The sequence below is a fragment of the Gracilinanus agilis genome, chromosome 2 (assembly GCF_016433145.1).
Source record: "Gracilinanus agilis isolate LMUSP501 chromosome 2, AgileGrace, whole genome shotgun sequence".
NCBI classification, from domain to species: Eukaryota; Metazoa; Chordata; class Mammalia; order Didelphimorphia; family Didelphidae; genus Gracilinanus; species Gracilinanus agilis.
Genome location: NC_058131.1, coordinates 365,025,025 through 365,042,653, shown reverse-complemented (window position 1 = coordinate 365,042,653; position 17,629 = coordinate 365,025,025). Strand labels below are relative to the sequence as shown.

At 35.6% G+C, this 17,629-nt stretch overlaps 1 protein-coding gene across 2 annotated transcripts in view; it reads right to left on the bottom strand.

Moving 5' to 3' along the window:
• Nucleotides 1-9,746: 9,746 nt before the first annotated feature.
• Nucleotides 9,747-17,629, bottom strand: part of UBTD2 (ubiquitin domain containing 2) — a 63,469-nt gene continuing 55,586 nt past the window's right edge. For both annotated transcript variants that reach the window (XM_044661681.1, XM_044661683.1), the window contains exon 3: nt 9,747-10,844. In XM_044661681.1, coding sequence (XP_044517616.1) covers nt 10,447-10,844 — 398 coding nt within the window. In that variant the 3' untranslated portion in view covers nt 9,747-10,446. The remainder of the gene's footprint in view (nt 10,845-17,629) is intronic.

The window sequence follows — 17,629 nt, the reverse complement described above, 5'->3', positions numbered from 1 at the left end:
AGTCAAGAATATCAAAGGAACTAAAAAAAAAAGTAAAGGAAGGAGGTCTAGCAGTACCAGATCTTAAAGTGGTACTTATAAGGTGGTACTTATCAAAATTATCTGATACTGGCTTAGCAATGGAAAGGCAAATCTGAAACAGAATATGACATAACAGTTAAGTAATTATAATAACCTTGTGTTTGACAAACATAGATTCAAGTTTTGGGGATAAGATTTTGCTATTTGGTAAAACCAGTTGGGAAAAATAGAAAGTAGTGTGACAGAAACTAGATACAGATCAATATCTTACACTGTTTACCAAAATAAATTCAAAATGGAAACATGGGTTAGACATATGGGAGATTCACGAGCAAATGTGAAAAACATAGATCATCTATTACATTTATGGATGGATTGGAGAATTTATAAGAGATAGAGAGCCCTATGAGATGGAAAATGGATAATTTCTATTACATTAAATAAAATATTTTTGTACAAGTAAAATCAACATAGATTAGAAGGAAAGCAGAAAATAATGGGGGGGGGATTTTTAAAAGTTTCTCTGTCTTTTATCTAAAATATAGAGAATTTTGTCAAATTTATAAGAATGAATTATTCCCCAATTGATTTAAGGTCAAAGGTTATGAACAGACAATTTCCAGGTGAAGAAATCGAACCTATATATGATCATAAGAAAAAAATGCCCTCAATCAGTGATGGGCAAACTTTTTAAAAAGGGGGCCAAAGGAAAGGAAATGTTCACCTGTCAGTCTGTTTCTAAGGCAACTCTTTCAAAACTTCATTGTACTGTATCCTATTCATTATATTTGTCAGATTGGGAATAATGTCACACCGAGGGATATAACATTTCAGGGGGCTGCATCTGGCCAGCAGGCCTTAGTTTGCCCATCACTGCCCTAAATCATTATTGATGAGAGAAACACAAATCAAAATGACTGAGATACCATCTCATGCCTATCAGATCGATTGCAACAACAGAAGGGGAAAATGACATGTTGGAGGTGGTGTGGAAAGATGGGGCCACTAATACACTGCTGGTGGAACTGTGAACTGATCCAACCATTTTGGAGAGCAATCTGGAATTATGCCAAAAAAAGTTTTAAAATACCTTTGACTCAGCAATACCACCCTTAAGTTTCCCCAAAGAAAATCAGGGGAAAAGGAAAAGAACCTGGTTTTGGTTTTTTAACTCTTCCTTTCTTTCTTAGAATCAATATTGTATATTGTTCTAAGGTAGAAGAGCAGTAAGGGCTAGAGGCAATGGGGGTTAAGTAACTTTCAAAGGATCACAGTGCTAGGAAATGTCTGAGGCCACATTTAAACTTAGGATCATCCAACTGCAAGCCTGGCTTTCAAACCACTGAGTCACCTAGCTACCCCCAAACCTGTATGTTCTTAAATATTTATAGCAGCTCTTCTTGTGGTGGCAAAACCCTGGAAATGATGTCCATCATTTGGGGAATGGCTGAACAAGCTGTATTATGATTATGATAGAATACTACTATGATATAAGAAACAAGGTACAGGTTGATTTTAGAAAAACTTGGAAAGACCTGCATGAAACAATGAAGAGCAAAATGAGAGCCAAAAAGAATGTTGTACACAGCACTGGTAATATTGCTTGAAGAACAACCTCCAGAGAAAGAACTAATACAAATATTTGTGATATGGTTTTATATACACACAGTGTCAAACACTGCCTTCTTTAGTGCAGAGTAGGAAGGGAAGGCTGCTTAGAACTTAAAATGTAGCAAAAAAAAATACAATTAAAAATATTTTAAAAGAAGTTAAGGGGGGGTTACAGCTTGGTGGCTCAGTGGATTGAGAGTCAGGCCTAGGGACTGGGTCCTGGGATCAAATTTGACCTTAGATACTTCCTAGCTGTGTGACCCTGGGCAAGTCCCTTAACCCCCATTGCCTACCCTTACCACTCTTCTGCCTTGGAGTCAATACACAGTATTGATTCCAAGTCGGAGGGTAAGGGTTTGGGAAAAAAAAAAAAGTAGTAGTTAATGGATTCCCTCTTACTGGAGGTCAAATGGAAGTTCTAACTTGTTAGAGTTGGGGTGAGGGATACAGTGTAGAGCATATCTGTTCAAAGATGCTTTGAACTAAATGGCTTCTCAGGTCCCTTGAAAAAAAATTTTTTTTTAAATCTAGGTATTCTTACTCCCAGTCTAATTTACTTTCCATTGTGCCATGCAGAGAGGATATATGAGCATCACCACTAGCTATCATAGGAACTCCTTCACTAGGCCTTCCTGGTTTGTTTGTTTTTTCCTATTTGCACTTGAATTAGGAAAATCCAATGCTACAGGATTCTCTGGATCTATTAGAGGAGATAGGAGTGTGGTGCACTAAGTAAGAATATGAGAAGGAACCTGTGCCAGGAATAATGCAACTTCAGATAAATAATCTGATTTGTAATGAGGATTTTGCCAAAGAAGTTAAGGACTGCTACCTTTAGCAGTTTGGTAAGTAACATATCAGGAGCCAGGGTATGAGGTCATCAGGCGCCAAGTCCAAATGGGTGCATCACGTATATGAAGAGGATCTGATCCTTTTCTCTCCCTAGGCAGTAATAAGGGTATATCATCCTAGAATAAGAGCTAGCCTTCAAGTTAAAAAAGACCATAGTCTTTTAGACACAAGATATGACTTTTTTTTTTCTCTTAGAGCAAACTAGAGTATCTCTAAGTTTGGGGACCAGTATCTGCAGTCCATGCCAGATTTCTGTTTCAGCCATTAAGAGCTTTTTGGATGGAGGGATGTTTTGACATGGCTATTCTCTTTGCAACTTCTGGTAAAGGAAAATAGCCAGGGAAAGGCTGGAGTGGGAATTAAAAAAATTATATGCAAGGTTGACAAACAATTACCTTTTAATTTCATCTACTCTGGCAATCAAACAGACAATTAAGGGCATTTTCCTAGAAGTTCTGAGTTTTCTTACTCATGTCTGCCATGCAGTTCTAAGTTTCTAGAAGGAGTTAAGAATAAGTTTCTTTTCCCAAAGTTCCTGTGAATGGTAGTTCCTGAACTATACTGAATTAAGTTTTTGCCATATAACCATAAAAGCAATAAGTGTTACAAAATCCAAGGTTGTTAACCATAAGATAATCTTAAAACCAAACATTAAAGATCCGGCCTATTTGCTAACTAGAACAGTCCATAATTTATAAGTGATTAGCATCAGGTCTATAGGGCTCAAGTAAAATCATTTTTCTCTATTTCTCATATTTGATGGAGTGGTGTTTTCCTTTTTTCCATGTCAGACATGCAAGAAACAAGAATATTTCAAGAATATCTTAAAGAGTTTCCATTTGAGAAAATCAGCACAAACTGAAAACCAGCCTTTGCAGTACAGAGAATTAAGCCTAAGGAGACAGTTCTTTATGTCAAAAGTTCTTAGATCGTCAGGATAGAACAAGAGAGGGTGATTGATTAATTACTCTTCTTTTATTATTACTGCCTTCCATAGCCCTGTTTGTCTTTGGGGGCAGAAAGGGTGGGGTGGTGGAGGTGGGAACAGGCTGAAAAAAACTTGCCCCACATCAAACAGCTATAATGTAATGCTATGGTAACATCAAATTAATTTCTTTACATCTAAGTAAAATACCACATTACAAAAAAAATTCTTTTAGACATGTCCTTAACTTATAACAAACCAATACTACTTACCACAAATTAAAGGCCAGTCAGAGCGAGGCAGAAATTTATAATCCCAGATAATTATGTTCATTAACAACATGAAACAATTTCTTTGATATTGCCCTTAAAGAATACATGTTTTATGAGATTAATCCATTCTTTTTTTTTAAACCCTTACCTTCTGGTGCTAAGGTAGAAGAGTGGTATGGGGCTAGGCAAAGGGGGTTAAGTGGCCTGCCCAGGGTCACACAGCTAAGACATGTGTTGAGACCAAATTTGAACTCAGTACCTCCTGTCTCCAGGCTGGCTCTCAATCCACTGAGCTCACTAAGCTGCCCTGAGACACATACATTTTTAGAAACCCATATTTTTCATTTACCTCATCCTACAAACCATCCCCAGGTGGCCCAATAAAGCTCCATTAAAAAAAAAAAGGCAAGAGTTGGAGTCTACCAGATGTTGGTCTTATTGAGCTTAAATGATCATATACTTAACAGCTAGATGGGACCATAGAGATCATCTAGTCTCACCCTCTTTATGTTACAGACAAAAGTCTCAGGGAAGTGAAGTGAGTTTTTCAGAGATTTAAACTCAGGACTCATGATACCAAATTACATACTCCTACTAATGCTCCACTGGAAAAGAAATGATCATCACATGTCTGGTTATATCATATAACTAAATGTCACATGGGATGCATGACTGAGTGGAGAGAATATTATCACTGGAGAAAGGCAGTTGGTAAAGTAAGAGAGTTGGGCCTGCCACAGTTCTCAAGAGATTTACCACAGAAGTCTTAAGATAAGCCCACCTTAACTTGGGCATTTCTGTCTTCACTCTATGGCCACCAAATCTGCAGATCTTCTCTATTACCCAAAAATAGCTGTGGAAGACAAAAATGGCAGGAAAAACATCTCAGGGAAGTTTTCTTTCCAGCAGCCTGGGTGAGGCTCATAATCAGTGTTCTCCAGTGCTCATAAGGGTGAAGTGATTTGATGAGGATTAAAGAAGCACAGTACCCTATTAGAAAGTGACTGCTCCATGACCTATTGAAGACAGAGCATCTTTTCGGAATGTCAGAGGGGAAAAAGGTGAGCAAATGATTCCTGGTTTTTATTTTTGGCAAAAAAAAAAAAAAATACCTATATATAAGTTTCTATTCATTTCTGGAATTAGCAGGCAATATTCTTCCCTTTTAGAAATACTTTGACTAGGAAAAGCTTTGAGAAGATACTGCTAATTCTAAGAGGCTCCTCTTTTAAGCCTGTCCAATGGTCCTTAGCAAAGTGGTTAAGTCCACTTTTCCAAGCACTGCATTCACAATAGATATAAAACTGAAAAGACAAATTAGCCTATACCAGGAATGGGAGTCTTAAGGTCTGGAATTTCTTTAATGAAAAACCATCCAACTTAATCTATCACTTAGTTTTTCTTGACTTTTTCCTCCTCCTTAACTGTATCATGAGAATCTTTAGAATTTGAAAGATTTCTAATACTCTTCATTTTTCCTCTTTTTACTTTCGGTTATTTGGCCAACCCTTCAGATTATACTTAAGGTTAATTTAGTGCCCAGTCTAGCAATATGAACAAAAAGGCACGTATTTTTAATGTATTTAATGTAATTTAATTGTATTTTTATAATTTAAATGTATTTTTGAAAGAGTGATGCTCTTTATGATAACTAGGAAGTACATACTTATTTCATTATTTGCAGGCTCTTCAATATTATTATGATGATTCCATCTATCTATAAAATTGCAACCCTATCCCTAGACTTAGTAGATGATCTTTGAAAGTTACTACAGCCAAAAATTTATTGTTCTGTGGCCAATTTGGAAATTACACTCTCCAAAATTAGCTAAGATATAAAACTGAAAAGACAAATTAGCCTATACCAGGATATACCTCACCATCACATAACATAGCTACCTTCATACAGCCACCCAAAAGTTATGTTTCATAGGTAGGTGACACAGTGGATCAAGAGAACACTAGATTAGGAGTTAGGAATGAATAACTGAATTTGGATGCTGCTCCAGACATATAACTGTGTGACCGCAAATCATTTGACCTCATAGCCTCAGTTTATTCATATGTAAAATGAGGATAATAACAGCACCTATCTCCCAGGGTTGTTGTGAGGAACAAATGACATAATATACGTAGTGAAATGCAAGACTTAAAAGCATTATATTTAGTGTCAACTGTTATTACAGCCATCAAGAATATGCGGTCATAATATGGCTAAAATGTATTGTTCCTTTGCACAATAACAACACAGTCTAGAAAACACACGGTATGTAACTTAAAAGCCCGAAAAAGCTGAGGATTATAATTTCCTGGAGGGGGTGTAGAGAAGAGAGACAATATTGTAGAGGGCACTTACTGGCCTGAGAGCCAGTAAAAAAGAAATTACGACTTCCTCCTCCATTTCCTATATTCTTCAATGATTGCAAATTTTATCCCAGCCCTGCTTTTATTGCTTGTTCTAGGGAAAAAGGTTGGGAAAGAATACATATAGGAGTAAAATACAACTCCTTCTGGTTCATTTTTTAATGCTCATGAACTATTAAAAGATGTATGAATCTGGTGGTGTAGTAGGTAAAGGAGAAAAATAGAAGCCAGGTGGAGTTTATGCCCCATCTCTGACACCTCACTGCAAGAATACTGGCAAGCTGTTTTAACCTTCCAATTCAGGCAACTCTTTAAACTATTGATAATTTGTAATCTGTTGATTTTGAGGGAATTCCCACAGCAATTAAATAAGGTCCTCGAAATATTAATAATATATGTTGATAAACTATTACCGCCTGGAGACCAGAAACAGTTATGTATGTTACACATTTCCAACAGGTAATCTAGTCCCTCATGATAGGGCATTTACTACTTTCCAAAGCAACTCATTCCACTTCTAGACAATTCTAACTGTTATTTCTTAATGCCAAGTTGAAATGTACCTCTCTAAATTTCACCTTAGGAATATAAGCAAAATGACTTTTATAATAAGCAAGTAACCTTTGCAAAACTCAGAGAACCAGAGGCTCAAGGGTTTCCAAGAGGCCAGTCCAGAAGTTACAACAGACATTGTATACATTAATTTAAATTTGTATTTAAGGAATATTAGCAGACACATTAACAGTTCTAAAATATTTTATTCATCTATGACCCCTATACTTCAGTCAAATCTTCCAAATTAGGCAGAGGCATTCACTTGCTAAAGATTCCTTTTTTCACAGGATCACAGATTTAGAGGTTGATATGGATTTGAAAGATCACCTAAACTGTTTCTTCATTTTAGAGATGCAAAAACTGAGGTCCAGAAGTTAGACCTGCCCCAGGTAAAAGAAGTAATAAGAGGCAGAATCAGAATTCAAGTCCAATTCTTATGACTCCTGGTCTAGTGGTCTATTAGAGTATTCTGCCTTCACTCACTATTAAGTGATCTACACAGTTATGAACCATATGGGAAAACATAAAAGTGATTGATATAAAAGTAGAGCAATGCTAATATAAGGGAGACAGATTGTTTTCCTTATACCTGTTAGGAAAAATGCTACACAAATAGTATCTATAATTGACAGGAATGGCTGGGGAGCTGCTAATTTTGCTATTATCAAAAACAAACTATTTCTGAAGTTTTGCTTAGAATCTTGCAATATTTGTGAATTTTGAAAAATTCCTAGCTAAGTCTTTGGCAAGGGAGAGAAAGGCTTTTAAATTTTAATTCATTCTCTGGTCCAAACTAGAAAGATCCCAAGGATTATTTTTGGACTAAAACTGTGATTTCATTGGTGTAGCAAGTTCCAGTGAAGAAACTCTACCAATGCAGACTGGCTTTTGCAGTTTCCCAAGGGCAGGGTTAGCTGTTATATATTAGAAGCAGGACTCAAACCCAGGTTTACCTGACTCCAAGGCCAAATCTTTATCCATTGTGCTTTGCTGCCTATTAGCAGGATAAATTTTCAAAAATAAATTTCATTTAAAGTATGACATTCAAAACAAAAATGACATTGTATTTGAAAAAAACTTGTCAAGACAAACAAGTTATAGAAACAGGAGATGATACAAATCTATAAATAGCCATGTCTGAATTGGTCTGAAGAACCTAAATCTGATAAAGAACTTATCTTATGATAAAGGATTATTGAGCTAAATTTTTTAAAAAAGAAAAACTCCACACTTTTCATTACAATGCACCAGATCACCCTTAGATTTTTTTTCATTTATAATGACAAAAAACACATTAAGAGTTCTTAGCTACCTGCCAAGAGAAACAGAGACATTTTTAAAAATATTTTTTTAAAGTTAAAAAAAAACAGACAACCCCTACATGCAAGTTATCATCTTGATCCAATATTAGAAGTCTTTTTTTTTTTTAAACCTTTAGCTTCAGTCATAGAATCAATAACTGAGTATCAGTTCCAAGGCAGAAGAGCGGTAAGGGCTAGGCCATGGGGGTTAAGTGACTTGCCCAGAGTCACAACAGCTACGGAATGTCTGAGTCCAGTTCTCTGGTCTCCAGGCTTGGGTCTCTATCCACTGAGCCACCTAGCTGCCCCTTAAAATAGTCTATTAAGGATTAAACAGCACCATGGTTTCCTCAGTCAGGTTAGTTTTAATCACACCCAAAGAACTGTTATTCAACATGTAACTTCCTTTCAAACAAAACAAAACCCACAAGAGAGCTTGCAATCCCTTCAAGAGATAAATGAACTTTTACCTACTGCCAATGAATGGATTTTAAAATGTACTGAAGTGCAATATATCCGAACTTCTTTCTCCCAACCACTAAAGACTAAGGAATACTGAAGTTCCCTGTGGCATGCAAATGAACAAATAAGATTCAATTCCTTGATTGTAGGAGTGTTAATCAAAGTAACATAACACCGGGCTTCATTCCCCAGTGCCTAACAATCACTCTTGAAATTAATACTTCAATCTTCTCTTGAATTCCAGGCTTTGAGCAGACCTGAGAGAGTTGCAGCCACAATCTTAAGGCAATTGAATAAAGGAGAGATTTACATATAGCTCATTTTTTTTAAGAAACATGTTACTATTAACATATAGGTATCTCCTCTCTAGTCATCTTATCATTTTAAACACTATTCTCAAGCCACTTAAAATTAACTTCTTTTTTTATTGTTAAAGTGAACAAAGCTTACTATCTGAATTTATTTGAAGTTATGGCCTTTTCTCTCCAGAAAACAGTAGAAGGTTCCCTTCCTCTCTTCTTTTTGAGGGAGATTCAGAGGGATGTTGGCTAACAGTATGTATTAGCTCCCTTGCCACTTAGAGAATCAGTTGGCCTACCATCTCAATCTCTGGCAGCCTGAACTAAGGCCAGGATACACTTCACAAACCAAGTGAAACAAAAGGTTTTTTGGTCTCTTATTCTCATTCCTCAGGGGTTTCCTTATGCATACACTATCCAAGAAAGTATGATGGAGAAAAATTTCTACCCAGTATGACTAGAAAAAATGAATAGTGAACTAGGAAGTATTTGAGAAAAGCATGCAATGTCTATTGTATAAAGCAATGCATCAGTGAACTGTTTTTAGTGCTGGTGTTTAAATGAAGTGAGGAAATCTTCCATACTGAGCAATTATAATAAGGAACGTGCTTTGTAAAGTGTTAAGCACTACAGAAATATGAGCTACTATCTGATGACTAGAATGAAATAGGCACAATTCTCCTCCCAGGCACAGGTGAAATGGGTAGAGAGAAAAGGGAGACTCATTCCACCCTCCTGTGAGAACATCCAGTCTCACTGTTCCCAGGAAGCCCATGCAGCCCTGAAAGAGTTTGGGTCAGGGTTCATAGGAGAATGGCTGGTGTAGCCTTATGCTGATTCTCGTTCCCAACAAAGATGCCCCTTACATTGTTCTATAGAGGAGAATACATATACTTACTTCAAAGCAGCTGTGCATTTTGAGACACAAGCTGCCATGACTGCTAGTTTTTCCTCCCCTAGCCAGAAGTAGCAAAGGTATTAGAGGAGTGGCCTCCTGAGGCTAAAGGTGAAAAACGAAGTCGATAATTCATTTGATATTTTCAGATATCACTGAGGCAGGAGGACAAATGAACTGTGAATCAAATACAGTACAATATGAGAGATTTTACTGTATTTACTAAATTATTGCCTAGTGCTCCAGAAGTCAGTAACAGCATAAGGCTGCCTACCACCAGCTTGATAAAAAGTACCAAAATTGGTTGGTATGAACATTTAGAAAAAAATCTCAACACATGGAGAAAGGGAAAGCAATGCTGAAACACAATGCTAGGGATTATTTTCCCCTTTTTTCCCCTTGATGGATGAGTTATCAATAACAGCAGTTAAAAACAGAACAGAAATATCATAAATACTGCACCTCCATTGCCATCAAAGAAGCTGCATTTGGAGACAAATTACACAGTAGGAATTTTTTGAAACAGCATAATTTGCTTTGTTTTTAAAAATTATTCTGAATTCCAAAGGTGCTGTTCTTCATGGATGGCTGCTTTATTCAAAGTCCAAATCATTTAAACAAAGCCATTTATGTTGGGTTTCTGTTTTGTTTTTCTAATAAATGGTTATCTATTTTATTTGTTGACTCTTGCATTTGAAATGGCAATCACATGAGTCTCAAGGGCTGGCTCTTTGTGTTTTATTTTTTGTATAGATCTCCATCACAGATGGAATTTTTCATTGGTCATTCCTCAGAATCCATTCATGGACAAATAAGGGCAGTGAAAATAAATTTCACGCCATAAAAGAGGAAAAACCAAAAAAAGAGAAAACCAGCCAACAAAACCAGTTCAGTTCTCAACTGGTGTTGGATTTTGCAAGGGCTGGCTCACAATAACCTGTACTACATAGTCCTTTGGGATCTTCAATTCTTCCAGTTTCATTTTGTCAGTGAGTGGCCTGCCTGAAAAGAACCAGCGCTGACTACCTGGTTCCACTCCTTCCACAGCATTCAACCTCCTCTTCATGTGGTATACTGTGTCTGTACTACGAGCCAAAAGTTTAAGATCTTTGCCTGTGGAAAGACGTAAACGGAGTTGACATTCATATCCAGAATTCGGTGGTGGATCAGGAATATCCAGAGTCTCTATATCACTCTTTTCTTCTATCATGTTGATTGGTGGGGCCAAGCAGTAGACTGGAAGTTGATATCTGTTTCCCAGTTCATCATAACACTCCGTAAGGGCACCTTCAAAAGGAGGAAAAAGAAAAGCAACAGTGATCTAAATTAATTCATTGTGCCTTATACTTTGGGAAATTCTCAAGTTCACCTCTTAGTGTCTTCTGTAGCCAATACAATATAGAATTGTGATGCCCATCTGCTAGCTCATTAGCACTGATAGATAAAAACCAGAAAGGTTAATTATTATCTAGTTTTCAATTCAATTAAAAAATATCTATTAAGCACCTGTGTTTAGGTGCTAGCTTAGTTTTACATCACTAGCTTAGTTTTACTATTTTTCTCCTAAGATAATTCACTTAATTTTTCCTTCAAAAATTTGGACGCTATACCATTTAGTGCATATAAGTTTAGTATTACTTCATTGTCTATGGTACCTTTTAGCAAAATGTAGTTTCCCTTATCTCTTTTAATTAGGTCCGTTTTTGTTTTATTTTGTCTGAGATCATGATTGCTACTTCTAATTTTTGATTCTGCTTCCCCTTCTCCATTTCTACTCTATATTTGTATATAAGATGCTGTGTTTAGGGAGGTGGAATTCTCATCAGAATTGGCTCAAAAAAGGAGTAACATATATACTCAGTGGGATATAGAAATCTATTTTTCCTAATAAGGAAGTAGGAGGAAAAAGGACTGAGAGAGCTGACAGAAGGGAAGGCTGAGGTCAGAAATAAAACAGACTTTTGAAGAGGAAAGGGAAAAGAGAGAAAGAGAAAGAGGTAAAAAAATAGAATGAAGGAAAATTCACAGTTAATATTCAAAACAGTGAGTATGAATAGGATGAACTCACCTATAAAATGGAAGGGGATAGCAGAATGTATTAAAACACAGAAATCAACAATATGTTGTTTATAAGAAACATACTTGTAACAGAGACAAATATAGAGTAGAAATGGAGAAGGGGAAGCAGAATCAAAAATTAGAAGTAGCAATCATGATCTCAGACAAAATAAAACAAAAACGGACCTAATTAAAAGGGAAACTACATTTTGCTAAAAGGTACCACAGACAATGAAGTAATACTAAATTTATATGCACTAAATGGTATAGCGTCCAAATTTTTGAAGGAAAAATTAAGTGAATTATCTTAGGAGAAAAATAGTAAAACTAAGCTAGTGAGGTGCCTCAACTTTCCTGTCGCAGAACTAGACAAATCCTAACCATAAAGTAAACAAGAAGGAAATTAAGGAGATGAATAGAATTTTTAAAAAGTTATATATGATAGACCTCTGGGGAAAACTGTATGGGAATAAAAGGGAATATACTTTTTCTCTGCTCTTTGTGGCACCTTCACAGAAATTTACCATGTATTAGGGCATAAAAACCTCACAAACAACTGTAGAAAAGCAGAAATATTAAAAGTATCTTTTCAGACCAAAATTCAATAAAAAATTACATTCACTTAAGGGCCATAGATAAAAACTTAATTGTAAATTAGGTGATCTAATACGAAACAATGAGTGAGTCAAAGAACAAAGTATAAAAATAATCAATAATTTCATTTAAAAGGGGCAGCTGGGTAGCTTAGTGGATTGAGAGTCAGGCCTAGAGACGGGAGATCATACGTTAAAATCTGGCCTCAGACACTTCCCAGCTGTGTGACCCTGGGCAAGTCACTTGACCCCCATTGCCCACCCTTACCACTCTTCCACCTAGGAGCCAATACACAGAAGTTAAGGGTTTAAAAAAAACAATTTCACTAAAAAGAATGATAATGGGCCCACACAACAAAATTTAAGATGCAGCCAAAGCAATACTTAAGGGAAAATATACATCTCTAAATGCTTACTAAAAAAGTAGAAAAGGAACAAATTAAAAATCTCCAATTTAACACTAAATTGGAAATTCTGAAGATCAAAAGAGATTAAGTCAAAAGTAAGAAAATCATTAAACTAATAAATAAAACTAGGAGCTGGTTTTGTTAAAACAACAACAACAATGAAAGAGAGAAATCATTGGTTAATTTGATTTAAAAAAATTATCAGTATCAAAAATAAAAAGAAGTGAATTCCCTACCAACAAAGATGAAATTAAAGCAATTATTAGGAGCTATTTTGCCCAATTTTATTCCAATAAATCTAACAATTTAAATGAGAAGCCTTCCTACTAGGATCAGGGGGGAAGCAAGGATTTCCATTATCAACGCTACTATCAAATACTGTATCAATAAGAGAAGAAAAAGAAGTTCAAGGAATGAGAATAGGCAACGAAGAAACAAAATAATCATTCTTTGTAGATAATATGATGGTATATTTAGAAAACACAGGAACTCTATGCACATAATTACAAAATATTGTTCATACAAAGTCAGATCTAACCAATTAGAGAAATATTCATTGCTAATGGTAAACTGAGCCAATATAACAAAAATGGCCTAAATTAATTTACCTATTCAATGCCATCCAATTCAAACTACCAAAAAATTATTTTATAGAGCTAGAAAAACTAATAACAATATTTATCTGGAAGAAAGGTCAAGAATATCAAGAGAACCAATGAATTAGGTATACAATACAGAGTAGTAAGTGACCATAATAATCTAGTATTTAATAAACCCAAAGATCAACTGTAAAACATTTTGGTAGAAACTAGACAATAGACCAACATCTCATACCATGTACCAAGATTTTGTCAAAATAGTATATAAGACATAAAGGGTGATATCCTAAGTAAATTAGGGGAGAGTGGAAAATTTTACCTGTTACATCTATGAATAAGGGAAGAATTTATGCCAAAACAAGAGAAGTATTGGGAAATGTAAGATGGATAGTTTTTAATACTTAAAATTTTAAATTTTTTGAACAAAATCCATACTGCTAAAATTAGAAGGGAAGCAGGAAACTGAGGGAAATTTTTTACAAGAAGTTTCTTTGATAAAGGCCTTTTTTCTCAAATATATAGAGAACTGAGTCAAATCTGTAAGAATGATTCATTTTGCAATTGATAAATGGTCTATGGATATATAAACAGGCAGCTTTCCTATTAAGTAATCAAAGCTGTCTCTAGTCATATGAATAAATGCCCTAAATCATTAATGAAGAGAAATGCAAATTAAAACAACTCTGGGGTATCACCTCACAGCTATCAGATTGGTTAATATGACAGAAAAGGAAAATGATAAATGTTGGAGAGGATGTGAAAAAACTGGCACAGTCATGCTCCGTTGGTGAAGTTGTGAACTGGTCTAACCATCCTAGAGAACTATTTAGAACCATATCCAAAGGGCTATAAAATTGTGCATACCCCCTTTGACCCAGCAATACCACTACAATAGGTCTGTATCCCAAAGAGACCAAAGAAAAGGGACTTAGCAGCAGCTCTTTTTGTGATGGCAAAGAATTGGAAATTAAGGGACTGCCCATTAGTTGGGGAATGACTGAACAAGTTCTGGGATATGATTGTGATGGAATATTATTGTGCTATAAAAAAAGATGAACAGGATGCTTTAAAAAAACAAACAGAAAAGCTCATATTAACTGATGAAAAGAGAAGTAAGCAGAACCAGGAGAACACAGCAACACTATACATTGATCAACTGTGAATGACTTAGCTATTCTTAGCAATACAAAAGATCCAAGACAATTCTGAAGGACTATGATGAAAAATGCTGTCCACTTCTGGACAGAAAAAACTGATGGAGCCTGAATGCAGCCTGAAGCATACTTTTTAAAATTTTTATTTTTCTTGTCTGTGTTTTCTTTTGCAATATGACTCACTGGTATGTTTTGCATGATTATACAAATATAATCTATATCAAATGACTTGCCTTTTTCAAGGAAAGAAGAGGGCTGAGGGAGAAATTGAATTTGAAATTCAATTGAAATTTTTTTTCCCTTTAAAAATTTTATTTTTTCCCCATGGCTACATGATTCTTCTTGTCTCCCTCCTCTCCTCCCTTCCTCCTCCCAAAGTTGACAAGCAGAAATCCCAAATTTAAAAAAATGAAGCAGCTAACCAATTTTTTATATGTAATTGAGAAAATAGAATAAAATTAAGAGGGAAACTACAAAAAATGGTGTGCCTGGTTCTATGAATATGAAGACAAGCGACAACACACTCCCTATTTTCAAGGGCTGTATAATCTACTGAGGGCAAGACAATATATATGCAAATGCTTAAATATAAAAAAGGTATGGGCAACTAGATAGTGTAATGGATAGAGTTCTGAGAGGGGAGTCAATAAAACCTGAATTCAAATCTGGCCTCAGACTCTTAGTAGTAATGTAACCCTGGGAAACTCATTTAACCTTGTTTGCCTCAGTTTCCACATCTGTAAAATGACCTGGACAAAGAAATGGCAAACTTGGCCAAGAAAACCTCAAATGGGGTGAAGAGTGAGACACAACTGAAATGACTCAACAACACAAAAAAAAGGTAAAGTATAATAGGGACAAAGGTAAAATCTATACAAAATTCTTTAGGAAGAAAATGTTTACTTTGGTAGATGCAGGGAAGTTTCATGGGGGAAATGATTCCTGACTTTAACTTTGAAGAGAAAGATAGGCATTTCAACAGACACAGATAAGGGTACCTGATTACATTGAGGCAAGATATCATAAATCAGCAAATCTTCCAATTTTACTGTTAGAATCAGTTTTAAAAGGGTATACAAATTTTAAGCCTGAAGCTACATCTGTTTTAAAAAAAAAATCAACCATACAGCCAAAACAACACTCATAATTGGAGTGTTTATATATCCTTCACTACTAAAAGGGGATGCATGGTAGATTACAAAAAGCACAGGACTAAAAGAAAGGAAACCTAGATTTCTAGTCTCAATTCTGCCACTGTGTAACCTTGGACAAGTCAATTAAATTATTAAATTAAGTCAATTAAATCAAGTAGAAGGGAAGAGACTAAGAGAATCAGAGGAAACCACCTTTAAAATTCTATGATAGCTGGCTAATATGCTCTTTGATTCTTACAGATGAGATTCCCAGCTGTCTTCAACTTGATAAAAGATATCAACAGCACAACTCTTAGAAAAGTGATGCTTCTCCTAAAGCTAGTTAATTGTTCTACAACACACAAACAAGGTTAACAGGATGGCAAAGGGAAGGGAAGATGTAAGGGAATGGAGGCAAATAAATTTAGGTTTCTGACTAGCTAGCTCAGGAAAAAAAGAATTTGTCCTACTGAATTATTAACAGCTAATTTCAAGTTAAAGATCAACATACTTAGGGGTATTTCCTTTTGGAATGGTAATGGGTTGCTCTAATGAGCTTTTTGCTGTGACCTTACCTAGACTTCAGCACAAATGCCAGACTGCCAGTGGTGGTTTCATTTTTTAAATTATTATATAAAACCACAGCCTTAAGTAGCAATAGTTGGGTAGATTTCTACTTTGTGGATCAAAGACATTTGGGGGAAATGGGAGAATAATAAGCAGATAAACTATAAAATGGATTTTTACAATTAGTGAATCCCTGTGCTCTCCTTATTAGAGTTTGAATTACTCGGAGTTAGAGAAGGGGAACAGAGACTCTTTAGCTAACTTTAAATTTAGTGTTAGAAAGGGAGTAGAGGGAGTAGCAAAGGTTATTAATGTATAATTTTGTCAACATAGAGAACTCTTGCCAATGTAAATCAGCAACTTGTTTAACTTTTAGTCTTAGAGAATTGACTGAGAATACTGAGAAATTGACTGATTTGTACAGGGATAGCATGGCAAGTGCTAGGTGGTGAAACTGAGCACTGGGCCTGAAGTCAGGAAGATGTGAGTTCAAACCCAGCCTTAGAAACTTAATGGTTGTGTGATCCTAGGCTGCTTGCCTCAGTTTCCTCATCACAAAACAAGTTAAAAAAAGAAATGACTAACCATTCTAATATCTTTGTTTAAAAAAAAACAAAAGATTAAACAATAACTATAGGCCGGAGCCAGACAGTGGGAATTGTTAAATTTTCAGTGTCAGCACATATTTCAGAAATCTGCAAATCTATAAATCATGGCTCGAATTCATTGTTTTGTTAACTGTCCAGATTTTAAAAAGTGATGAAAAATATGTTAATAATGAAAATGAAACGTAATGTGTCATGTGTAATATTTTATCCCCAAGAGAACCAGTTATTAAACAATTACCAGCATATCCCCAGGCTTGTCCACAGTCACACAGGTAGAATGTGTCAAAGACAGGAAGTGAATTCAGGTCCTTTCTGACTCAAAATCTGGCACTATCTACTACATAACATTGAATCTGCCCATTAGTTGACCTTTTCAGATGGTTCATTAGATGGGTCAGGATAGCAGCAAAAAGCTTTGTGATGAGTTTTACAGTCTGGCTACTGATCACCTGTCCTATGTGTTCGAAAGCATTATTCAAACTACATTTCTCACCTATTAATCTAGACAACATTAATCTCACCTATGAATCTAGTCTAAATACTTACCATTAGACATTGGTCTCCACATAACAGGAACTGATGTTACATTTATTCTTTGTTCCTATGAATTTACTTAGGGCTATTTGTGTACACAGTCCTATTTATAAACTTACTCGGAACACTGCATCATGGATTAAAAGGGAGAAGGAATCTGAGATCATCTGAATAGGGCCTTCATTTTACAGATGATTCTAGTAAGATTCAATGGCTTCTCTTTGTTTTATGGTCACATACTGGACCTGTAAAACTAGCCAGCTATCTTGCTCCTGGTTATTTCTATTCCAGAGAAGGGGGAATAGAAAGAAAAGTATATAAGGATAAGTACAAATTCTGCATCAAAAATGACTCAACACACATATCTCAATGTTGTCATGGGTCATAAGCATCAACTCAATGCATGAAAAGCATTTTGA